This window comes from Ranitomeya imitator, chromosome 4 (genome assembly GCF_032444005.1).
Source record: "Ranitomeya imitator isolate aRanImi1 chromosome 4, aRanImi1.pri, whole genome shotgun sequence".
NCBI lineage: Eukaryota > Metazoa > Chordata > Amphibia > Anura > Dendrobatidae > Ranitomeya > Ranitomeya imitator.
In genome coordinates, this window is record NC_091285.1 from 449,330,096 (window position 1) to 449,356,368 (window position 26,273).

The 26,273-nt window shown below is 43.2% G+C and overlaps 1 protein-coding gene across 3 annotated transcripts in view; it reads right to left on the bottom strand.

Moving 5' to 3' along the window:
* ZNF609 (zinc finger protein 609) overlaps nucleotides 1–26,273 on the bottom strand; it is a 138,579-nt gene that overhangs the window by 93,812 nt on the left and 18,494 nt on the right. For all 3 annotated transcript variants that reach the window (XM_069765725.1, XM_069765726.1, XM_069765727.1), the window contains exon 2: nucleotides 18,522–19,418. In XM_069765725.1, coding sequence (XP_069621826.1) covers nucleotides 18,522–19,253 — 732 coding nt within the window. In that variant the 5' untranslated portion in view covers nucleotides 19,254–19,418. The remainder of the gene's footprint in view (nucleotides 1–18,521; nucleotides 19,419–26,273) is intronic.

Genomic DNA, 26,273 nt, shown 5'->3' on the forward strand with positions numbered 1-26,273 from the left:
TCTGTAACGCAGCTGTGACTCTGATGCAGTAACTGCAGGTGATAGCAGGTCACCGGGCAGTCACACACAAAATGGCGCTGCCCTGTGATGCTGCTCTTCATTCTTACTGTTGGGGCAGTAACTGCTGACCTCACAATTTCCCTCCCCTTTTGGGTGGTCTAATATCCATGGGGCAGAGCTGCTAAATCTCACTATAGCTGATTGAGGTCTAAAACGGAAAATGCTCTCCCTAGTGGTAAATATATTTGTAAAAAAATATATAATATAATATAAAAGCAGGGCCGCGCTTAGTAACCCGATGTTTACCCTGGTTACCATCCTAAAAGTAAAAAAACCAAACACTACATACTTACCTACCGCTGTCTGTCCCCGGCGCTCTGCTCTGCACTCCTCCTGTACTGTCTGTGTGAGCACAGCGGCCGGAAAGCAGAGCGGTGACGTCACCGCTCTGCTTTCCGGCTGACCGACGCTCACAGCCAGTGCAGGAGGAGAGCAGAGCACAGCGCCGGGGACAGACAGCGGTAGGTAAGTATGTATTGTTTGTTTTTTTTACTTTTAGGATGGTAACCAGGGTAAATATCGGGTTACTAAGCGCGGCCCTGCGCTTAGTAACCCGATGTTTACCCTGGTTACCAGTGAAGACACGCCGATTCAGCGATGTCAGCGGGACCTCAACGATCAAAAAATGGCCCAGGCCATTCCGACACGACCAGCGATCTCACAGCAGGGGCCTGATCGCTGGTACGTGTCACACATAGCGAGATCGCTACTGAGATCGCTGTTGCGTCACAAAACTTGTGACTCAGCAGCGATCTCGTTAGCGATCTCGCTATGTGTGACGGGGCCTTAAGTGCCAAAATTCTAGCGATACAAACTCATTGGAAACATATCATTAATCCGACCTTACAGGGGGGCAGAGTAAAGGGATATTTCATTTAAGAATATGGCACAGACTAGAAATAATAAAAATATCATATAAGGTCAGAAAACCAAACGGAGAAAAATATATAATCGGAGGACACAGGTATAAATTGAGGGCTGTGGTCAGACCGGCAATGATCCAGAGGATAGACCATTAATGTGTCTGGCAGGAATATGGTGGTAAAATGGACTTAGGAGCTTTCCTGTACAAGATGCTGGATTACTAATGGAAAAAGAAAAAAGTTTCTGAGCTGAAGAAGAAACAACTAACAGATAAATGGCATACTTTTTAACAGAGTTTGAAAATTATGGTTTACATAGATACTACTCGACAGCACAAATGCAGTCTGCACTGAGCCTTAGACGGAAAAGTAAAACAGAGCAGGAGGAGAGGTGCAGGGCTGCAGTACAAAGGCAGGGAGAAGACTGATGGGGAGCACAGACGCCACAGAGATTGTGTCTATGCTGCATTATTTTGTTTATTTCTACAAAATTAAATGGAGAAGTCTATTTTACAATTACTATCCATCATTGAGAAATGGAAGTTTAGTGGAGGGGTCCTAATGTTACCCAAAAGCATTTTAAAACCTGTGCAGAGACAAAAGGGCTCAAAATGAAAGAAAGTAATACCGTATATACTCTAGTATAAGCCAGGAATTTCAGCCCATTTTTTTAGGCTGAAAGTGCTCCCCTCGTCTTATGCTTGAGTCATTGTCCCTGGAGGGTCGGCGGGGGAGGGGAAGCGGTGGCTGTGACATACTCACCTGCTCCTGACAAGGTCCCTGCATCTCCGATGGTCTCCGGGCACCCGCAGCTATTCCAGCTTTGAGCGGTCACGTGGTACCGCTCATTACAGTAATGAATATGGACGCGACTCCACTCCCATAGGGGTGGAGCCGCATATTCATTACTGTAATGAGTGGTACTGGTGACCGCTCAAAGCGGAAGAGCTGCCGCGCCTGGAGAGTCCATCAGAGAAGCTGCCAGGGACCGCGCCGGGAGCAGGTGAGTATAATTGGGAGGGGGAGCACGGAGATATTCACCTCTCCTAGTTCCACTGCCGGGCGCCATCTTCCGCGTCATCTGCCTGTGACGCTCAGGTCAGAGGGCACAATGACGTGCGGAGGACGGGGAAGACACAGCGGCGCCGGGTGGTGAAATGGGGAAAGGAGACTATAGCAAGTGCCGGGGGCCTGAGTGACGAGAGGTGAGTATGTCATTTCTTTTTTTTTTTTTTTTTTAATCGCAGCAACAGCATATGGGGCAAATATCTCTGTGGAGCATCTTATGGGGCCATAATCAGCATTTGTGCAGCATTATATGGGGAAAATGTGTCTATGGAGCATCTTATGGGGCAATAATCAGCATTTGTGCAGCATTATATGGAGCAAATGTCTGTATGGAGCATTTTATGGGGTCATAATCAACATTTGTGCAGCATTATATGGGGCATATTTTAATATGGAGCATCTTATGGGGCCCATCATAAACTTTATGGCGCATTATATGGGGCGTATTTTGTATGGAGCATCGTGAACTGTATGGAGCATTATATGGGGCTCCTTATTTAATATGGATATTCAAAAACACTTAACCTACTCATGTTTCAATTAATTTTACTTTTATTGGTACCTATTTTTATTTTTGACATTTACCGGTAGCTGCTGCATTTTCCACCCTAGGCTTATACTCGAGTCATTACGTTTTCCCAGTTTTTTGTGGCAAAATTAGGGGACTTTGCTTATACTCGAGTATATACGGTATGTATGTTCTATGGAAAGCCCCAAAGACCCACATAGACACAGACGGCAGCCTTAATAGAATTATACCTCAAGCCAACCCAACATCCCTATCTGATGGCACATGAACATAACACAGCTTTCATCATGCACTTCAAGCCGAGAAGCACCTGAAAGACATGAGATGGCCAATGCCAATGTCTTCTAGGTCTTAATGTACAAACTTGGCTCATATCTCCTACACCTGGAGCATCTCGAAAAGCATGACCAAGATGCCGTAATAGTGCATTTACAGATTCCACATCAGCAGCAGAAAATCCAAACCAAAAGTCAATGCCGCATTGGAAATTTTGTTGGGATCAAGTAGCAGTGTTTCCGCATATTTCACCCTTTCAAATCCACAACATCGGTCAATTGTACGCTGCAGATTTTCTCTGCAGTATGAGAGTCTAATTTAGTGAAATCTCCTTGAGGATTTTTCTTTTCTACTTATACGGAGGCCACATTTTTCACTAACTGGTGATTAATACTCTGCACCGGCCATAGTGCTTGCACTTTGTCAACTGGAACTTTGCCACCACTCCATTTACTGGCTGTGGGACTGCCGGAGAAAGCAATCTATTCTGGTGGGGACTCTCAGAGAGCCGTTCCAGAGATAACTTGAAGGGTAGTCTGGGGAACAACCCTTCAAGGAGGACCTGACATAGAGCAAAAAGTGTCCACGTTTGACCTTCATTTAATTCCAAGTGCTCCCATGACTGTTCCATTTTTTTATTTTTTATCTACCATATGGTTCTAGAGACATGGGCCTTTTAACTTTATTTTTTATTAAATTTTATAGTCTTTACCAAGGAGTCGTTGCTTACAGAGCAGCGTAAACACAGGTCCCAAAAAATCCCGTTACCATGTCCCCTCGGTAAAGACCATAAAAGTAGCATTAAAAAAGTGCCCATGTCTGTGACACCGTATAGTACATTTAAAAAGTACAAACAAGCAAAAATATTCGGGAGCAATGTGAATAAAATAAGATCAAAATAATGGACACGTTTGACTTGGTGAGTGGTTCCCTTTAAAGAGGTATTTCAGGAGCAGTGCTTAAATTGTTCTAGTATCATTCCTAAATTGTATGTTAACCCGACTGCAGAAAATGGTCATTAACACAGGCATGGTGCTATAATAACCCATTTAAGTGTAAGTCTAGTTTTATAAAAGTTTTTATAGATTATAGTGTTTCTCAGGGTCCTGAGATCCCCACAGATTGATCATACACCAATATAAAGTCCACAGCTCCTGAGCAGTGAATGGACTCAATAGTAAGTCTTTGGGCCATTACACAGTTATGTGAGAGTGAATGTAGACCTGTAGACTTCCTGATAAACCCGTACACCCCTCTCCGCATGTAGCTGATGAAGGACCTCTGGTCTTCAGAACAGTGTTTCATCGGATCGGTGGAGGTCTCAGGACCCCCACAGAACAGAAACATGCATCGCATATTACCGTATATTTATATATTTTATAAGAAGAAAAATACTAAGCAAATACTACAATACAAATTATTTTCAGGTTTGCTAAAAGTCAGTTGCTACAGACATTAACGAAAGGGAATAAATGAGCACTAAAGAAAGGGAATAAATGGCGCACCATGTCTTCTGGGCAAAATGCTTTGCTGTATTAAGTAGAAGCTACTATGATATCTAGATGCTCCATAAATATGGCGGACATATGGTATGCCTGTACATGAACAATCCCCTTACAAAATGTGACACTCAGAAGCCCAGTGACACTTTCCTACCTGAAGCACACACATGGTTACAGAGCGGTAAATGCACACAGGTGTTACCTGCCACCTCCCGAGTTATGGACAGGCGCTAACATCTGTCCGGGATCCCAATCTAGGATCGTCCGCAAAACACAGCAGCTTCCCAGAGTAGCTTCAGATAGTTTACGTGAACTGTTCCTACTGCAAATACCAGCTTGGCACCCATCCGCCTTTCTGCCAACAGGATACCATGTGTAAACAAACCTTCTGCTCCATTATGTGCCTCATTAAACACAGAAAATATTTATATTCTAGACAATTTGACATCAATGTTACCTATACTCACAATCATCGCTAGAAATGGTTGGACATATAATAATGCCATGCTGACGAGGCTCCTTACCTATAGAAGAGAGAACTAGCCACATCCCTACAGCAGAGTGTTACAGCTCATTTATAGAAATCTCCTGCACACTGCGCTTCTTTTACTCCACGTAAAATGGCCTGTGGTGCGCGTTTCAAATCTGCACCATGTCAATTTCTCTTGTGGGTGCGCTGAGTTTTCTGCGCAGATTTCCCCCATATGACTTACATTAGGTGCAGAAAATCCAGATAAAAAACGCACATGCGTTTTTAGTGCGTTTCCACTGCAGAAATGCATCAAAAACACACGTAATCAGCACCTAAGTATAGCAATAAAAAGTTTTGCCAAAGCAAAAAAAAACATAAGTATCAAAAACAAAGCAGCTTTATTTAAAGCATAATACACAAACAAAAGAGAAAAACTGAGGCATCAAAAACACAATAAAAAGCAGTGAAAACAGCAAGTGACCTAATTTAAATAAGGCCACATGCACACGTTCAGTATTTGGTGAGTTTTTTACCTCATTATTTGTAAGCCAAAGATAAAAAAAAGCAGTTTTGCCTTGAAGAATGAGCAAAAGTCGTAAAGTCGGCGGTATGGCTTACATACCCCATAGCCTTGGTGGATGTGGAAAGCTCAGAGACTAATCCAAAGCGACTTGAGGCTGTAATTGCTGCAAAAGGAGGCTCTACAAAGTACTGACTTTAGGGGTGAATAGTTATACACTGACGCTTTCAGTTATTTTGCCTATTTGTTGTTTGCTTCACAATAAAAAGAAAACCAAATGTTCACAGTTGTAGGAATGTTCTTTACATAAACTGATGCAAATTCTCCAAAAAAAAAAAAAAAGTGAAATTCTAGGTTGCGAGGTAGCAAAGCAGGGTGAATACTTTCACAAGCCAGTGTATAGCACCATTTTTTGCGGCTTCTGATCATAGCTGTTGCAGAGAGGTCCTTTGACTCTATACAGATAGTATAGTGTTAAAAGTCAAATTTACTAGGATATAATAAGTTCTGACTAATTTATCTAATATCTGCATAACTCTGCTTATATAGCACAATTAGAATCCTTAATACAATTTTTACATTTTATACTCTTTTGAGTGGTGTTTTTCTGGGTAATTTGTACCCTGACTTTGGTTGAATATGTCAGTAGAACCCACCGGTTATTGATCTTTATATGATGGGAAAATCCCCATAACCATGTTTATATGTCTTTTGGATATTTTTATGGTCATAAATTTCCTATCTGTATGTCTTTGGAGTGTGGGGGGGAAATGGGAGGACCCAGAGGAAACCCACGCAAACACGGGGAGAACACACAAACTCCTTGCAGATTTTGTCCTTGGTGGGATTTGTGCTAACCACTGAGCTGGATAGGTTTAGTCACTACTTTGCACTTTAAAGGGAACCTGTCGCCCCCCTCAGGTGTTTGTAACTAAAAGAGCCACCTTGTGCAGCACTAATGCTGCATTCTGGCAAGGTGGCTCTTTTAGTTATGCTCCCTGCACAAGCTGAAATAAACGCTTATAAAATGTGCCCCCTCATACCCTGAAATCGTCAAAGGGGCGGCACTTTCCTTCCTAATCAGACGCAGCACAGCCGTCACTCCGGGCCTCGCCTCCTCTTGCTTCATTAGCGTCCCTGGCGCCTGCGCTGTAAGTATTTTTTTCCGGGCATGCGCAGTTGCATGGTCCTTTGAACTTACAGTGCAGGCCCTGGGAACACTAATGGAGCAAGAGGGGGCGGCGCCGTGCGCGCAGAGGCCCGGAGTGATGGCTGTGCTGTGTCTGATTAGGGGGGAAAGACCCGCCCCCGGGACGATTTCAAGGTATGAGGGGGCACATTTTGTAAGCGTTTATTTCAGCTTGTGCAGGGAGCATAACTAAAAGAGCCACCTTGTCAGAATGCAGCATTGGTGCTGCACGAGGAGGCTCTTTTAGTTACAAACGCCTGGGGGGGTGGCAGGTTCCCTTTAAAAGGAACCGGTCTTAGATTTCTATGGTCTGAACTAGGGGCAGTATGAATTAGAGCCTGACTTGACCATTACTGACACCTTTCAGAGAAAACAGTTTAAGGCTGCGTGCTCATGATCGGGAAGAGCAGTGTGTTGGACGTAACGCACTTGCGCTGCGTTCAGAAGTTCTATATTAGAAGCACAATGGATGACATTTATAGAAATCCCATTCCTGCTGTGCTTCTATTTGACACTGCGTATACTCACCCGTGGTGCAGGATTATGAGCCACAGCATGTCAATATCTGTTGTGGAGACGCTAGTGTCTGCAACAAAAAAGTAACCAATGTATTGGATACGGTAAATCAGCACGGTTCAGTGAACACATGCGGATTCACCTGTGTGATTAGAAGGCAGAGAAAATAGGACGCATCCCAAACGCAGCTATATCGTCATCATGGGCACGTAGCCTAAAAAGCCATCCAGGGACTACAGGAAGAGACCTTACTGTTCCAATGGCGTCCCCGTCCTGCTTCTGTTGATCGAAAGGTCTCTGCCTAATTATACCCATGGGGAGAAGGCGGTAGGGGATGTCATTGACACCGTAAGATTTCTCCCCACAGACCTGGAATAGATTTTAAAGCTCTTGATTTCTCTGAAACGTCTCAGTGTTTTAGAGTAAAATATACACGGCTGCAATCCCACAGCCATGCTCCAATTCATGCTGCCTGTGGTTCATGGAGCAGGAATGTAATGACAGATCCTCGTTAACCGCATAGTGACCACCAGTATGTCTTTTTACTGACCTGAGATATAAGTGAATAGCATCCCCAAAGAGTGAAAATGCTGCATTAGCCATGACCGGTGAAGGCACCGACCATGGCCGATTAACCCCTTAGATGCTGCTGTCAATAGTGACCATGGCATCTAGATGGTTAACAGTGTGTGTGTGTGTGTGGAGGGTGGGGCTGGGCTCCCTATTTAACCCCATTGGCACCCTGAGATCATGCTTGTGTGGTGGCTGCCAAAGCACCTGAAGGGTTACTAAAGTACCTGACATCAGTTTTGAATATATTGAGGGAAGCTGTTTTAAAAATAATACTTTTAAGGCTTTTCCAATATATAGATCCCAAATTCACAGCAAAACTGAATAAGTCCCTAAAAAAATACGTTTTTTGTTTGTTTGTTTTTTTAAATTTCCTTCCAAAATCCTAAAAAAGAAAATAAAAGAGCATTTTTTCAAATGAAGCTGATGTAAAGCAGACATGAGCTAAATGTTTTTATTAACTTTTTTCTGTGGTATGACAATGTGGACCAAAGGGATAGTCAAAGTTTGAAAATCATAATTTTTTTTTTTTAAATTACAACTTTGTGTGTCAAATTTCTCACATTTTAATAAATAAATGAAAACATATCAGCCTAAATTTACCATTAACATAAAGTATCATGTGTCACGAAAAAAACTAATTAAAAATCATTGGGATATGTTGAAATATTCCAGAGTTATTGCCACATAAAGTGACAAGTCAGATTTGAAAAATTTGGCTTTGTGACGAAGGGGTTAATATGCAAGTACTGCTATTGGCATAACATGCATTTTCACTACTGTAATTTGAAGATACAACTCTAGGAGAAACTCTGGTCCACTTGGGGAGCGTTGTGTAGCAAATTCTCAGTTGTAATATCCACATTGAACTGTCCATGTTTTTCTTATATATAAATGAGCTGTTCAGGATTATCGGCCGGACATTGGCATGTATGAGAATCTGCCTCCAGAGAATATTATAAACAAAATGTGGCAAAACCAGTGTGATGTGTGATGGCCGCTCTCTGCTCTCACTGCTCAGCTGTGTTTTATTATAACGGACACAGCTGCAGGTTCCACTCAGCTTCAGTTTCCAGCTCACAGACAGACAGGGTTGAAATATTGTTACAATACAGAAGAGCTCAGCAAACTGCAAAAAATGTGTTGGCAAGAAGACAAAGTTAATTTTTACTTTTCTGTGTTAGTTACTTGTCTCACACTGGGAACTCCCTCTTTTGTTTAAAATTAGCTCTGGAGGCAGAGTTATCTTCCAGGCACCATCCTCCCCCACAACTGGAAGACGTCAATTACATATAAGAAAAACATGGATGTCTCTGGAAAAACACACCGGATCACAGATAGCAAGGTACAGTATCATTTTGTTCAGCTTCCTATCACCTATATGCCCATAAACATAGCTTAGGAGGGTTGATCCTACTGGCAGATACACTAACGTCATCACTTCGCTTCTACAAATGCTGTGTATTTGTAAGTGTGCTTTCACACTGTGTTTTGGCACCCGTTCATTGGTCCCACTGGGGCTTAAAGTGGCATGTAAAAGTTTCTGCACCCCTGGTCAAATTTACTGTTATTGTGAACAGTTAGGGTATGTGTACACGTTGTGGATTTGCCTCTGGAATTTTTTGTCTGCATTCTGCATCTCTTGGCAGAAAACGCAGGTGCGTTTTTGGTGCGTTTTTTGGTGCGTTTTTGAAAGCTAAATAAAGATGTATTGTTGAGCAAAAAAAAAAAAAAAATAGTGATGTAATTTCTTGTCCAACCTCCTCTTTTACATTTGTCCAACGCATACTCCATTACACACAGATAATAGATAGATATAAATATAGATAGATATATGAATAGATAAATCTATGTATCTATCTATAGATATATGTATGGATAGATATATATATGGATAGATGTACCGTATTTTTCAGACTATAAGACGCACCCAAGTTTTAGAGGTGGAAAATAGGGGGAAAAAATATTTGAAGCAAAAAAACAAAAAACAAAAAAAATTGGTAACATTGAATACTATTATATGTGGTGTTATTATATATAATAGTACGTTATTATGTTGGAAGCTGCGGGTAGAAGATGGTGCTGCGGGACCAGTGTGGTGTCTAAAGTACTACATGAAGACGCTGGAGCGTGAGTATAAGAATGGGGGCACAGGGCTTATATTTAAAGCACCACTCCAGCACTGAACAATAACACTGGAGTGCTGCTTTAAGATCCCATTGGGAGAACTATAACTCCCAGCATGTCCTGCAGATCCTATGGCATGCTGGGAGTTATAGTTCAACACAGGAGTGGCAGAGTGCTTTATTGTGTGTTGTAAAGACTAACCTTTTAATTGTGCCAGCCAGCCACATGGAGCATCCCATGACTGCACACACAGAGCTCTCCCTGCCTCTCCACAGCACAGGTCATATGAGGAAGCCAGCAGATTCTAGTGGGGAGTCTGAAGGACCTGTGATGACATCAGAAGAGGGAGGGCTCTGTGCCGTCATGTGATGCTCCAGCCCGCCCACTTCCTGACATCACACAGGTCCTTATGCCTCAGCACCCAGCACAGCCTGTCAGGTATGCAGCAATCTTGTCCCCTCTGGCCCCTGCTGCTGCCCACTCCTCCACTGGACACACAGATCTCCCCAGCAGCTGCAGGAATCCAGCACTGGGGAAACCATGTGTGTTTCAGTGAAGGACTATTTATTTGCTGCTCCCCGCTCACTGCTCAGCTGACAGGTGGGCGGGGAAGTGGCTAAAGAATATTCATTGCACTTTAATCAACGGGACCATGTGGTTTCCCCAGAGCTGGATTCGGGCAGTGGGGACATTTTTCTGCCTCCTGCAAGTGGGATCACAGTGCGATCCCACTAGCCGCTGCCCCCTCCCAACATGCTACATTCCGACCATAAGACGCACTCACACTTTCCTCCCAATTTGGAGGGAAAAAAGTATGTCTTATGGTCGGAAAAATACGGTAGATAGATATATGGACAGTTAGGTAACTTTCACACATCAGTTTTCTTCCGTCAGGCAGGACCCTGCGAATTTTTGAAAAAACATATCCGTTGCAAATAGTGAAAAACTGATGCAACTGATCCGTTTTTTGGGAGAGAGAGAACGGAAAATGTGCAGGATTTGAATGGAAACATGAAAAACAGGATTGAGAGGCCGGATTCATCATTTCACATCTCAGTTTCATACGTTTTTCGCCGGATCAGTCGCTGGGCATTTTTTCGGCGGACAGAAAAAAGGTTCCTCTGTACGTTTTCTTCGTCCGCCAGACACAGCTTTTTTGACGGATCCGGCAAAAAACGGATGAAACATGTGGCCATCAGGGGCAATCTGGCGCTAATACAACTCTATGAAAAAAAAAAAAAACAGAACCGTTTTTTTCAAAATTCGACGGATTGTGCCTGACGGCAAAAACCTGATGTGTGAAAGTAGCCAGTTAAAAATATTGATAGATATATATACGTATCTATAGACATATCTATCTACAAATATATCTATAGATAGATATATCCATAGTTTTATTTATAGATTTATCCATAGATATATAATAGCAAGGCCGATGTTGATTAATGAATATGCTTAAGGAAAAAAAATAGCGTGGGCTCCCGTGCAATTTTCTGCGCCAGAGTCGGAAAGCAGACGGCTGGGGGCCAACATATGTAGCCTGGGAAGGGGGTAATACCCATGGCCCCTTCCCAGGCTATGAATATCAGCCCGCAGCTGTCTGCATAGCCTTTACTGGCTATTAAAATAGGGGGACCCCCCAAAAAAGACGTGGGGTCCCCCTATATTTTATAGCCAGAAGGGCTACGGCAGACAGCGGGCTGATATTCATAGCCTAGAGAGGGGCCATGGATCTCTGCCCCCCCCCTCAACCTACAAATACCAGCCCCCAGCCAGCCCCTCTCTTCCCACTCCCCTGTATCGGCAGGATATGGGGTAATAAGGGGTTAATGTCACCTTGCTATTGTAAGGTGACATTAAGCCCGGTTAATAATGGAGAGGCGTCAATAAGACACCTATCCATTACTAATCCTATAGTAGTGAAAGAGTAAAAAAAAAAGGGACACAGACAGAAATAAGTATTTTAATATTCTTAATTGCACCATATTTACCATACTCGTTCACCTGCAAAAAATTAAAAATAATAAGCCAACCGTATACTCACTTTCCACCTTAGTCCAATTAATAACGAGTGTCCCACAATGTGGAGATGTCACTGCTCTATAGGCCTCCGGTGATACACTGACAGGAGACAATGGCTCCTGCAGTGCATCACTGAAGAGGTTACCTGAGTTCATTGGTCTCACTTTATGGCAAAGCTGCGTGGGAATTTTCCCACACAGCAGTGCCACAAGAGAGAGTAGGGACTATTTCTCACAGACGCGGAGGGATACAGTGCGGAAGGATACCTTCCTTCATTGTATCCTGGAGCCCCTGGAGAGTGGTCGCATCAGCTGATGTGGCTGAACTCCACGGGAGATCGTCGTGGGACACTCGTATTAATTGGATTTCTGCGGATCAGGGAGTATATTATTTGTTTACTATTTTAATATTTTTTTACAAGTGAGCAAGGGCTTCGGGGATCAAGGTGATGGTGAGTATGTACTCTATGTTGTATGTCATATGTTGCATGTGCTGTTGTATGTCATATGTTGCATGTGCTGTTGTATGTCATATGTTGCATGGGCTGTTGTATGTCATATGTTGCATGCGCTGTTGTATGTCATATGTTGCATGCGCTGTTGTATGTCATATGTTGCATGCGCTGTTGTATGTCATATGTTGCATGCGCTGTTGCATGGACTGTTGCATGGACAGTATGTCGTATGTATGTTTTTTTTACATTCAACACATTAGCCGGATGATGGGAGTACTACTGTCCCATCATTGGCTAATGTGTCAATCACTGTCACTGTAGAAGGCATAGCCCGATCGGACAATGCCTGCACGCGCGGACACACACACACAAACACACACACACCCGCCAGCCAGCCCTGCAGACGCACCGGCAGACCCCGCCTGCACACACATACATGCACACAGTCACCACCCACACACTCCCTCCTCCCGATTTGGAGCGTTTCATCCACAGCTAAACCGCACATCTTTTTTACATCTGCGGATGTGCCTGACGCAATGCAAGTCAATGGGTGCAGAAACGCTGCAGGTCCGCACAAAGAATTGACATGCTGCGCAAAAAACAACGCTCCATTTCTGCACGTTTTTTTTCCGCAGCATGTGCACAGCGGATTGGGTTTTCCATAGGTTTACATGGTACTGTAAAGCACATGGGAAACTGCTGTAGATCCGCAGTGTCAAAAACGCTGCGGATCCGCGGTAAAATCCGCATCGTGTGAACATGGCCAGACCTCACCCCTAATGTCACTGTTTAAATTGTCTTAACTTGTATTGAATTTATTAAAAGTCTAGTACTCTATGTCCGAGCGTCTACCGCCAGTAGGCATACACGTCCGAAACCGATGCACAACAGAGCACACATTCACTCATCACCACCATTACAGTCTATGGCCCTGTCAGTGAATATGCCCGAATCCCATTTTAGGGGGGAAGCTTGAAAGTAGGCTCCAACGGGAACCAACGAATGAGTGCCAAAAAGCAGTGTAAAAGCACCCGAATGCAAGCTGTAGAGTATACACGCCTCATACGCCAGCATGCTGCACGTCTCACCAGTATCAGTAGATTTATGCTATGGATAAGACATCACGAAATATCATACAAAACAGCACAGTAATACGCCTGGATTTTCTATCTGGACTGAAATACGCTGCATGTCCATCCCTGGGGAACAAATCCTCATAAAATGGTTTAACCCCGAAAACACCTAAATTCCTATTTAACCAGTATATATCAGGCGGTGGTAAGCTATGCTTATTAAAAAACACCACGCACAAGCTCCGATTAGAATGCACAGTGGCTGCAGATATATTGTAGAGGGCCGCCAGCCGAGTCTGTGCCCTGGAAACACTCCTTCATCCCCCGAGAAGCAAGTGGTCTCACACTTTATTATCCCGACTCCGTGACCGCGGCTGACATCAGGCGGGAGCTGCCAACTCTCATCTGTCCATCTTTAGGAGGTCGGTCCACCTCCTGCTAACAAGGTCTATGCTCTCTGACCACAGGAAAAGGCCACTTCATTCATTCCTCTTCTAATCTGTGCCTTTCCTGTCCTGCATGAAAAAAGACGAGAGTGGAGTCCAGCCAGAGGCCTGTCGGCACGTACAGAGTGTACAAGGCCACTTCAGGAACCACAGACCGCTCGCAGTTTAGAACTTGTCTTCTCGCAATGCTGCCTGAAATCCTGCTGAAAAGGATTATCCACTTTCAAAGATTACAGGCAAGAAAAGAATGGTGATGTGCGCATCCAAGCTCAGTGATTGGCTGCAGCGCTGCTGACATGCCGTCTTTGCTGCAGGCAGTACTCAATAGTAGTGGTGAGAGGTAAGCCTCGACCACAGGAGGGGTGAGTGACAGCTACAGTTTTGGTTTGTTTTTCACCACCCTGAGCCTCTGGTGCAATAATAATAGTAAGGCTGATTATTAATAAAATACAGAAATAACCTCCTAAAATAATCATACACAGTGCTATTTTATGGGGGGGTGGGGGGGAGGGGGGTCAGGAAATATTAGCAGCAAGAGGCCATTAATATCTGGACTATGAGAAAATGGTTTCTTCGGGTGACCATACAAATTCTCACAATCCCTACCATACAACTGCAAATGTTCTCCATGGGGACAGTGTAGTGAGCCGCTGCCAAACACTTCTGGCAGTGACATATCTAGCAGAACTAAACGATTAGGGCTAGTTATGTAGAGCCAAAGGGATCCAGACTTACCCAGGATGCCCCCTTTTAGGGTCACATGCCTCCATACATTTGTATGGCAGATATCAGATAAATCTATATTATTCAGTAATCCGTGTTCTATAATCATTCTGCCTTTGCTGCGATGGAAACTACTATAGTTCTCGCTGACTTCCCAGGGAGCCTGTTAATACAGGTAAACGCAAGCAAAGTGCACAAATGTACATAACAGAGATTTAAAGAGACAGGATCAAGTAAACAGACAGCGGTAGGTCCAAATGGCCGGGGTTAATATAGATTATATCTATATATAGAATTGTCTAAGAGTTTTTCCGTCTGTCTGTCTGTCCTGGAAATCCCGCGTCTCTGATTGGTCGAGGCCGCCAGGCCTCGACCAATCAGCGACGGGCACAACGACGATGATGTCATAAAGGACGTAGACATCCCGCGTCTCTGATTGGCACAGCAACGGGCACAGTATCGACGTAGATGTCATAATGGTTGCCATGGCGACGATGATGTCATAAAGGTTGCCTCGACCAATCAGCGACGGGCACAGTCTGCCGTGAATTCTGGAATCATCATTGTCCATATAGTACGGGGACATGCATATTCTAGAATACCCGATGCGTTAGAATCGGGCCACAATCTAGCATATAATATTCATAGTCAGGGGTGTATGACAGGGATCATTGTGACATCATAGGAGGGAACGGGAAACAAACCTTCCCCCACTTTGAGGCCAGATGGATAAGTGATCTGGGAACAATGTCCACTGAAGGGTTAAATGAAAAAAGACGTTTTGGCAATTTTTTTTTGGTCTTTTATCTTGGTCAATTATTTGCTCCCGGTGATTTTGCATCAGGTTATTATCAATGATTTCTGACAGCATTTATATGTTGCCCCTTTCCTCACGTCACCCACTGTGGCGCAATACATTCTTATCCTTTCTCCAGACGTGATAAATGTAGCATGAGAATATGATTATATCAACTTACTGTTTATATAAATCAATTCTTTGCATTTTATTTTAGCATTATCACTTTTTTTCTATAACTCTATATTATGTATTAGGATGTACTGTGTATATGGACTTATAGTAATTAGTATTACAGCCGTCCTATTGCACTTTGGTTTTTATGCCCCTTTTATCTGCAACACGTTATCGAGCACGTTCGCTCATCACTAGTCACTAGAGTTCTATCAAGATGATACTACAGAGCATGGCAGCTCTCTATAGATTTTATATCTGCCGCTTCTTTTCATTATTTATTATTGTTACACGCTACTCCGATATCCAGAAAAATAGATATATTTATACACATATAGCAAGAGCATCTTTTTGGCCGCCAGTTTTCACACATATTTGTATTTATTATGCCGTGTCTGTACCTTTTGTCCTTCCCTATGGAGGTTTTTTTTTAGCCCTGTTTATTGTTTAGGTCTCTTAATGTTATCCTAATAAAATATATTTTTATTGTATTCTTTCTGCCTATATCACTTATTATCCATAGGCAATTGTACCAGTATGGATATTTTTGTTGTTACTCTATGAGAGTGTTGTTCAGGCAAACTACGGTTTGGGGACATTTAGTCTTCATAATCTATACTAACCCTGGTCATTTGGACTTAGCGATGTCTATGTTTACTTGATCCTTTCTCATTAAATCTCTCATTTATATGTATTTGTGCATGTTACATGTTTTTAACTGTATTAAATAAAATTATTTTTATTACTACGTGAGTGGTTTGTGAATAGCTAGGTATTCATATGTAGACTGTTATATGGAGTAATCCACTCCTGAATTTTTCCTAATAACTAATTTGGAGACAGATAGCGATATATCTCTAGCCTTGTACTATCTATCTATCTATCTATCTATATATGGTTTTTGAATATTGGCATGAAAATATCACTGATATCAGCAATTAAATCTAAGTGCTTATCACAGTGATATTTATTTACAATCATTATTCCTCCAGGAATACATTGATAATCAATGGTAATAAATATTGTTCTATTAATTGTAATAAAAAAAAAATCTCAAACTGAAAGTGACAAAAATTCAATGCAGAAGCACTTCAATGAATATCATTCCATGGGTGTTACCATCACTTTCCCTTTAAAGCCCCATTGTGCTGTAATGCTGAAGGCAGATATACTAGCACTGGATGTGAAGGAAGGTTAGTGAGCCCCTAGGTGACCCAACTGACAGCCATCTCCCTCCTCCTAACAGCGCAGCTAGTGTTATATAGGGCACACTACAGAGATGAAAGACTCCTGATCCACCGCGGGGAAAAATATACATTTGCAACAAGAGAAAAAAATAGCACATTAACAAAGGGAGTGAATGATGTGCAGATTTTGATGCAGATTTGCCTGTGCTTTGCATCTCGACATAGGTCATCAATAGCACATCTGACACCCAGCAGCCCGAGCAGTCAGCTGTCTGTAACCAATGGACGGAGCAGGCCACCACCACACACGGTTTAGCACACGCTGCCAGGTGCTGCAGAGCAGCTATCTGAATAGGAGCTGGTCTGCAGTGGACGGAGAGGTGATGTAGAAACCCAAGGTCCTGCTACAAAGAGTCCGCTTCAAAGTAAGTACAATTAAAAAACTCTGCAGCAAATTACACAAGAACCCACAAAGGTATAATGCACAGTGATTCTCTGACAATTCACAACTATTAAATGCTACATATTCCTAGCACAAAAGCTCATCCTCCCACCAAGCTTCACCATTAGTGACACCTCGGGCGTTTGCCACATTACTAAGATTTCCTCTAATCTTATTTATTTTATAAAATATACAAGTTTTGAAATTACATTCCCAACAGAATATAATTTTTGGTATTGGCAGGTCCCTGAGAATGGATATTTCCCTTCTCCTTGACAACCGGGGTCCCCCCAATCTGCCAACCACAGCATATGGAGAGAAAAAAGAAAGGACAGATGTCTCAATTCTCTTGCAATGGGAGCTATACAAAGTGTGCATGGATGTTTCTGGAAGTCCGTCAGAAATAAACGGAGAGCCAAGCAAATGTGCAGCCAACTTCTGTTCTGCATCTGGATGTAGAGGCCGTCCCATCAGTTTACGACAATCACATTCCTATGGATAACCTTAAAGGGGTTGTTCGCTTCCGATTAAGTTTCCCCCTCGCTGCAGTGGTTATTAAGGAAAGCAAAAAAAAAAAAACACACTCACCATCCCCAGGTCCACCTGTGAATCTCCGCTGCTGCTCCCGGCGTCAGGCATTGGCTGTGGTGCAGTCAGTAGGCTCTGTGGCTGTGCCAGTGTAGACTGACCACCCGGCACAGAGCTGCGTAACTCACAGATTGGCTGCTGTGGCATAGATGTGACATCAGCACCGCAGCCAATGCCAGACACCAGGAGCAGTGGAGACACACTGGGGAGCTCGAGTACATACCCGACTCCATTCATGTGGGAATGAGACTGAGGGAAATATAGTGCTGTACTTGGCTTTATCTGTCAGCCCCATAGATAATGAATGGAGCGGAACCCACTGAAGCAGAAGGCATAACCCAGACCTCCACCACGGTGGATAAGAAAAATTGCAAAAATTTGGGCAAAACCTCTAACAATCTCACCTTCTATACAGTGCCGGCATTACTTTTCTCCTATAAAAAGGGCCTAGTGAAGTGAACATGTCTTTTAAATTATGTCCATAAATTGTACATTAGACAACCAACATGGCTGCACTCACACCATGCAATAGTGCCAGGATGTTTATTGACTCAGCAATTTTTTTTTAATAAAAAAATAAATAAAACTGTCAAATCTGTAAAAACCACACAGTCAACAACCACGTCTAAAATCTTGGCAATATTTGTTGTAAACTGCCAACTGCTACATTACCACAATGTGTGAACAAAGACTACGTGAGATCAGGGACACGAACATTTTCCTGCCGACAAAGAAAATTATTTTTTTTTTCTGGTCACTGAAAAATGTAAGTCCAACACTACCGGACGTGTACAGCATTGTTTGTAAATCTCATGAAAACTGGTCATGGGAAAAGGCTGCCCATGGGCAAGTAGAGGACAGTCCTCTGCCTACATGGTACACAATTTACATTTCCATCTGTAATATATATTGAGTACTCACCATTTCAGCCTTGACCTTCTTCAATCCTCGAGTATCCAGTTCGGGATCCTCATTTTCTGATTTTATAACATTCAACGCATTCCCACTGTCCGATGCTATTCCCCCACCCATCTGTTCTACTGCAGTTCCAAGAGGTTCCTGAACAGAGTTTCCACGACCCCCGACTCCAGGGGGCGGCTGTAGAATGCCAATGGGCTCTTTGTCCCCACTTGCCCCAGGCCCCTCACCCTTGTCCTTTTTGGCCTTTCCGCTTTCTTTTTTAGAACTAGATGAGCTGCGGGCTGCCTTACTCGATTTCTCTCCTGCCTTGGAAGAAGTTGCTGCAGAAGAGGGGACTCCTGAATTACCCCCATTATCTGCAGAACGTCCTGATACTTCTTTTTTATTTGCTTCTCCAGATGGGAAAAGTCCAGTGGAGGTCTGACTACTCCTACCTCCATCCTTGCTACTTTTACTCCTCTTTGATTTGGATTTTGACTCTTTAGTTTGACCACTAGGTACTGGCGTCACAAACTTAATGTTATCGGGGAGCGTGGCCACAGCGTTGGGGGCTGGAAGGCCCACCTCTTTAGATCCTGACATTTCAAGCTTCTGCTGGTCCTTCTCTAGATCTGCATCCAAGTCAATAATCAGATTGCCCACTCCGATGTCCCATTCATCACCACTATCGTAGGTCTCCACAGGATTTGTGTCCAGACCTTTCCCTCCTGGTGCGCCACTGCTCAAGGACATCTTAAGTGTGCGCACCCTCCTGAGGCCTTAAGTTTTTCCAGGTTGGGGATGCTGTGCCAGCGTCTCTACTCTCCAGCCTGGAACAGGGGTTTTAGCCAAGGGACAGGTGTACAAGAGTTTGAGGATACAGAATTACACTGGATCTTTGAAGAGATGGCATTTTAACTGCAAATCAAAGAAATAAAGACGTGTCATTAAAAGGCATTCATATCCGTGTACTATGCAGAAAATGTATTCATAAGGCACAGCATGAAATCAATAAGCATGCATGCACAAAAGAACATTTGTATATAAACACTAACTTTAACTTGAATATATAAACAAAAAAACCTGTTGGCTTTTCCAGTTGTTGGGGGTAGTTAATTGTTTTGTTAAAGGGAAATTCCCATTTTATAAAGTGATTGTGTATTGCTAGAACAATAATAATATTTTTTATATAGTGCCAATATATACCGCAGCACTTTACAGTTAACCAAGGGCATGTACAAACAATAAAGACAATACTGAGTGACACATAGTTATTCAGTTACAGGAAGAATGAGGGTCCTGCTCGCAACCTTACAATCTATAAGGATATAGGGGGCCGCAATAGGTAGAAAGTCATTTCTGGTTCAGCCATCATTATAATAGGCTAAACTGCAAGATCCGGTCATCAGCCAGTGTTTGTGTAAGATCAGTCATCATGTGCTGTTGGGTGCAGGGAGGATATGGAGACAGAAAGAGTAGGAGAGACCGGATTCTAAGAAAAATTTAGAAAGGGGGAACAAATAAGGGTTAGATTAGTGAAGTAATGTAATAGGCTGGTCTAAACAGATGTTTTTTTAAAGCATGCTTAAAAATATAGGAGCTAGGTATTAATCGAGTCGTCTGGGGTAGTGCATTCCAGAAAACAGGCCCAGCACCAGAGAAGTCTTGGAGACTGAAGTAAGAGGTTTAGATTAAGAAGGAGGCTAGTCTAAAGGTACGTCACATTAAGCGACGATGCAGCGATCTAGACAACGATCCCGATCGCTGCAGCGTCGCTGTGTGGTCGCTGGAGAGCTGTCACACAGACAGCTCTCCAGCGACCAACGATGCCAGTCCCCTGGTAACCAGGGTAAACATCGGGTTACTAAGCGCAGGGTCGCGCTTAGTAACCCGATGTTTACCCTGGTTACCAGCGTAAACGTTAAAAAAACAAACACTACATACTTACATTCCGGTGTCTGTCCTCCGGCGCTGTGCTTTCCTGCACTGTCAGCGCTGGCCGGCCATAAAGCAGAGCGGTGACGTCACCGCTGTGCTTTACTGTTGGCCGGCGCTCACAGCCACTGCAGGAAAGCACAGCGCCGGGGGACAGACACCGGAATGTAAGTATGTAGTGTTTTTTTTTTTTTTTACATTTACGCTGGTAACCAGGGTAAACATCGGGTTACTAAGTGCGACCCTGCAATTGCGGCTGGGCAATATACTACGTGGTTGGGCGATAAACTACGTCGCTGGGCGATATACTACGTGGACATGCATATTCTAGAATACCCGATGCGTTAGAATCGGGCCACCATCTAGTTTTCTGTATGATCACTAAGCTGCCACAGTCTAAAATCAATTCAGAATAGCAGCGTGCAGTTTCCAGCAGTGCACTGGCATCGTACCCATAGTGGCATGGTTGACATCCCAGCGCGTGCCGCTGTGATCACGATACCCACGTGCTGTTGGAATGAGTGACAGCAGGGCCAAGTTATTTCGGATATAAACTTTGGCTTTACTGATCAGCGATTATTGTACTACATCGGCCATTAGAAACAATGGTGGAAAACTGATAAAGTTGTTTTCTTCACGGGCATATAGAAGTGTCCTACTGTCTTAAACGCGCACTGGTGCACGACATGCTGTAAAATTGAAGTATATTCACCTCCTTTTTTGGGACAAAATCTGGATTCAATCTTCCTAGGAATGAAAGAAAGTCTTTCTCAGATATATTTATTTTTTGCCATTCTATGGAGAACTAATGTACCCGTGTGAATGAAAGCCAGCTGTTCTGTGTACAATATATTTGCCAGTGTAACATTTCTAATTTGCTAATGTGAGAGCTAAATACGGTACTTTTGTGAACATTAGAAAGATGAGAGCTCTGTGGATGAGCCTAGGTATCCACTATGTCTATTGGACTAGCAAACTCAATGTTTTCTTTTTAATGGTAAAAGCCATGCACACTTAAAAGGATTGCATCCATTCTTGCAGTTTTATTGCAACCAAATGTTGATGTGAAGCCCTAATCCTAAAATAATGGGCATCTAGTATGACTGTTTTATTTAGAATTTTTCTATTATTCTAAGGCTATGTTCACATTTTGCGGATTCCACTGCGGATTTTTCAGCAGCAGAATTCCAAAATCCGCAGTGAAAACCCGTTGCGGTTTTTACTGCGGATTTATCGCGGTTTTTACTGCGTTTTCTTCTGCGGATTTTCATCTGCAGTTTTCTATTGGAGCAGGTGAAAATCCGCAGAAAAGAAGTGACATGCTGCGGAATGTAATCCGCAGCGTTTCCGCGCGGATTTTTCTGCAGCATGTGCACCGCGTTTTTTGTTTCCCATAGGTTTACATTGTAATGTAAACTCATGGGAAACTGCTGCGGATCCGCAGCGGTCAAATCCGCTGCGGATCCGCAGCAAAATCCGCAAAGTGTGAACATAGCCTTAAAGCGCCTCTATCAATTTCACAATTGAAACTATAGAAATTTTTAAGTGGATGTCTTAGCTCTAATGAGACTGTTATAGTTACTTTATAAATTCATGTCAAAATGGCTCTTTAATGCTAATACTGAAATGAGCATTTTATGAGTCCAGCTGCAGAAAGAAATGGCTCATGAGCCCAATTGTGTTGAGTCGCTGCCCGCCCACCTCGAGATCTGCAGGTTGTACTGAGCAGTGTGAGATCTCAGCAGGGAGGAGGTGCACTAATAACACACCAGGAATTGTCTATCTGCTGTCTCTAAAGTCATGTCCTCTCTCTATCTGAAACAGAATTTCTCCATAACTGAACTACTTATGTTTCCTCCCTGCACTTACCAAACTATGCCAGATATTGCTATTTCCTTGGGTTATTCAACCATAGCTCCCAAGCAGCACACTCTCTGTCTTGAGGTCATAATTAACACGGAACTTTCCTTTATTCCCCATTTCCAATCTCTCACTTGTGCATGTTTCCTGCATCTTAAAAACATTTTTGGAATCTGACATTTTCACACCTTTGAATCGGCAAAAACTTAAATGTTGCACTTATTCATTCTTTTCTGGACTATTTCAACTCTCTATTGATGAGTCTCCCCCTTAACAAACATTCTCCTCCAATTTGTCCCGACTGAGGATTGTATTACTGTCCAGCCACTATACAGATATTTCCACCTTGTTCCAGTCATTGCACTGGTTACCTATCCACTACTCAGTAGAATATAAACTTATCACCCTCCACAGTTCCTCACCACCCTACATCTTCTCTCTTATCTCTATCACCCTACCATGCCCTCTGTTCTGCAACTGATCTAAAAGGTACCGTCACACTGAACGATATCGCTAGCGATCCGTGACGTTGCAGCGTCCTGGCTAGCGATATCGTTCAGTTAGATCAGTTGCAGAACAGAGGGCATGGTAGGGTGATAGAGATAAGAGAGAAGATGTAGGGTGGTGAGGAACTGTGGAGGGTGATAAGTTTATATTCTACTGAGTAGTGGATAGGTAACCAGTGCAATGACTGGAACAAGGTGGAAATATCTGTATAGTGGCTGGACAGTAATACAATCCTCAGTCGGGACAAATTGGAGGAGAAAGTTTGGTAAGAGGGAGACTCATCAATAGAGAGTTGAAATAGTCCAGAAAAGAATGAATAAGTGCAACATTTAAGTTTTTGCCGATTCAAAGGTGTGAAAATGTCAGATTCCAAAAATGTTTTTAAGATGCAGGAAACATGCACAAGTGAGAGATTGGAAATAGGGAATAAAGGAAAGTTCCGTGTTAATTATGACCTCAAGACAGAGAGTGTGCTGCTTGGGAGCTATGGTTGAATAACCCAAGGCAATAGCAATATCCGGCATAGTTTGGTAAGTGCAGGGAGGAAACATGAGTAGTTCAGTTATGGAGAAATTCTGTTTCAGATAGAGAGAGGACATGACTTTAGAGACAGCAGATAGACAATCCCTGGTGTGTTATTAGTGTACCTCCTCCCTGCTGAGATCTCACACTGCTCAGTACAACCTGCAGATCTCGAGGTGGGCGGGCAGCGACTCAACACAATTGGGCTCATGAGCCATTTCTTTCTGCAGCTGGACTCATAAAATGCTCATTTCAGTATTAGCATTAAAGAGCCATTTTGACATGAATTTATAAAGTAACTATAACAGTCTCATTAGAGCTAAGACATCCACTTAAAAATTTCTATAGTTTCAATTGTGAAATTGATAGAGGCGCTTTAAGAATAATAGAAAAATTCTAAATAAAACAGTCATACTAGATGCCCATTATTTTAGGATTAGGGCTTCACATCAACATTTGGTTGCAATAAAACTGCACAAATGGATGCAATCCTTTTAAGTGTGCATGGCTTTTACCATTAAAAAGAGAACATTGAGTTTGCTAGTCCAATAGACATAGTGGATACCTAGGCTCATCCACAGAGCTTTCATCTTTCTAACATTCACAAAAGTACCGTATTTAGCTCTCACATTAGCAAATTAGAAATGTTACACTGGCAAATACGGTATATTGTACACAGAACAGCTGGCTTTCATTCACACGGGTACATTAGTTCTCCATAGAATGGCAAAAAATAAATATATCTGAGAAAGATTTTCTTTCATTCCTAGGAAGATTGAATCCAGATTTTGCCCCCAAAAAGGAGGTGAATATGCTTCAATTTTACAGCATGTCGTGCACCAGTGCGCGTTTAAGACAGTAGGACACTTCTATATGCCCGTGAAGAAAACAACTTTATCAGTTTTCCACCATTGTTTCTAATGGCCGATGTAGTACAATAATCGCTGATCAGTAAAGCCAAAGTTTATATCCGAAATAACTTGGCCCTGCTGTCACTCATTCCAACAGCACGTGGGTATCGTGATCACAGCGGCACGCGCTGGGATGTCAACCATGCCACTATGGGTATGATGCCAGTGCACTGCTGGAAACCGCACGCTGCTATTCTGAATTGATTTTAGACTGTGGCAGCTTAGTGATCATACAGAAAACTAGATGGTGGCCCGATTCTAACGCATCGGGTATTCTAGAATATGCATGTCCACGTAGTATATCGCCCAGCCACTTAGTATATCGCCCAGCCACTTAGTATATCGCCCAGCCACGTAGTATATCGCCCAGCCACGTAGTATATCGCCCAGCCACGTAGTATATCGCCCAGCCACGTAGTATATCGCCCAGTCACGTAGTATATCGCCCAGTCACGTAGTATATTGCCCAGCCGCGTATTGCCCAGCCACATAGTATATAGCACAGCCCACGTAGTACGGTATATTGCCCAATCATTTAGTATATTGCCCAGCACAGAGCCACGTAGTATAGAGACTTTTAAAAAAAAAAAACATATACTCACCTATAGCCCGTTGAAGTACTGCTGTACTCACCATCCGCCGCCTTTCTTGCTCCTCGCCACGATCCCGGGACCGCTCCATTGCAAGCGGCAGCTTTCGGTGCCAGGGTTGGTGTGAGCAGGACCTATGATGACGTCGCGGTCACATGACCGTGACATCACGGCAGGTCCTTGTCGCACACCAGCCCTGGGACGGGACCTCACCGGAAGCTGCCACTTGCAATGGAGCGGTCCCGGGAGCGTGGCGAGGAGCGAGAAAGGCGGCGGAGGGTGAGTATAGTAGGTTTTTTGTTTTTATTATTATTTTTAACATGACCTATTTTTACTCTTGATGCCGCATAGGCAGCATCAATAGTAAATAGTTGGGGACACACAGGGTTAATAGCAGCGGTAACTGAGTGCGTTACACCGCGGGCTATTACCGCTGCCATTAACCCTGTGTGAGCGGCGAGTGGAGGAGATTATGGAGCGGGCGCCGGGCAATGAGTACAGGGGAGTAGGGGAGGGACTAATCGGACTGTGGCCGTCGCTGATTGGTCGCGGCAGCCATGACAGGCAGCTGCCGAGACCAATCAGCGAACGAATAACCGTGACAGAAGGACAGACAGACGGAAGTGACCCTTTGACAATTATGTATATAGATATTAAGAGTTTGATAAAGTGCTCTTAATACCTGTGAGGGGTAAATCCTGCTATGAGGTTCCCTTTAATGGGAACGGTTAGAAGCCCTGAAGATTCAATCACACATGTCCGTGCTTAAACATGGTACAGGTGTCACCAGCGAGTCCGATTTTATTATTAGTGTGCGGTTTATTTCTGCCGTCAGTGTTTTTAATGATAAAGAAATAACAGAATTGCAAAGCATCTCCTATACTTTGCAATGTTAAACACACTGATGGTGTCCGTGTGCGGAATGTGTTTTTCACGGACCCATAGACTTGCATGGAACCTTTAAATATAAAGATATACCTTATTACATAATAAATGTGGATAGTGCCACTGTCTGTGGTCAGAGAAAAAAGACTCACATAAGTCTAAACCACTCCAAAATAGCAATACCGGAGAATCACTTGGAGTTAAAGAATATATATTTTATTCATTACAAAAAAAAATCATGATTGAATGGAAAATTGGTATGTACAAAGTGAAAAAAAGACCGAAATTGCGTGAATATAGACAAATGTCACGTTATATCCATTCCACTGGGCATAAGGGGAGTCTCCAACAATGGTGACACAATGGTCAAAGAATAATCCACTGTTTAGATAGGAGCCGCTGAGTGAAAGGATTGGCTGCAGTGCTGCTAATGTGACATCAGTGCTGCAGGCAATAAACACCTACACAATACAAAGTACAATGTGAACTGTAGCCAAGGGTAAAAGGTTTCCCACAATCAGAAATCCCCATTATGTTCTTATTGTCAGGGCGTCAAACTTCAC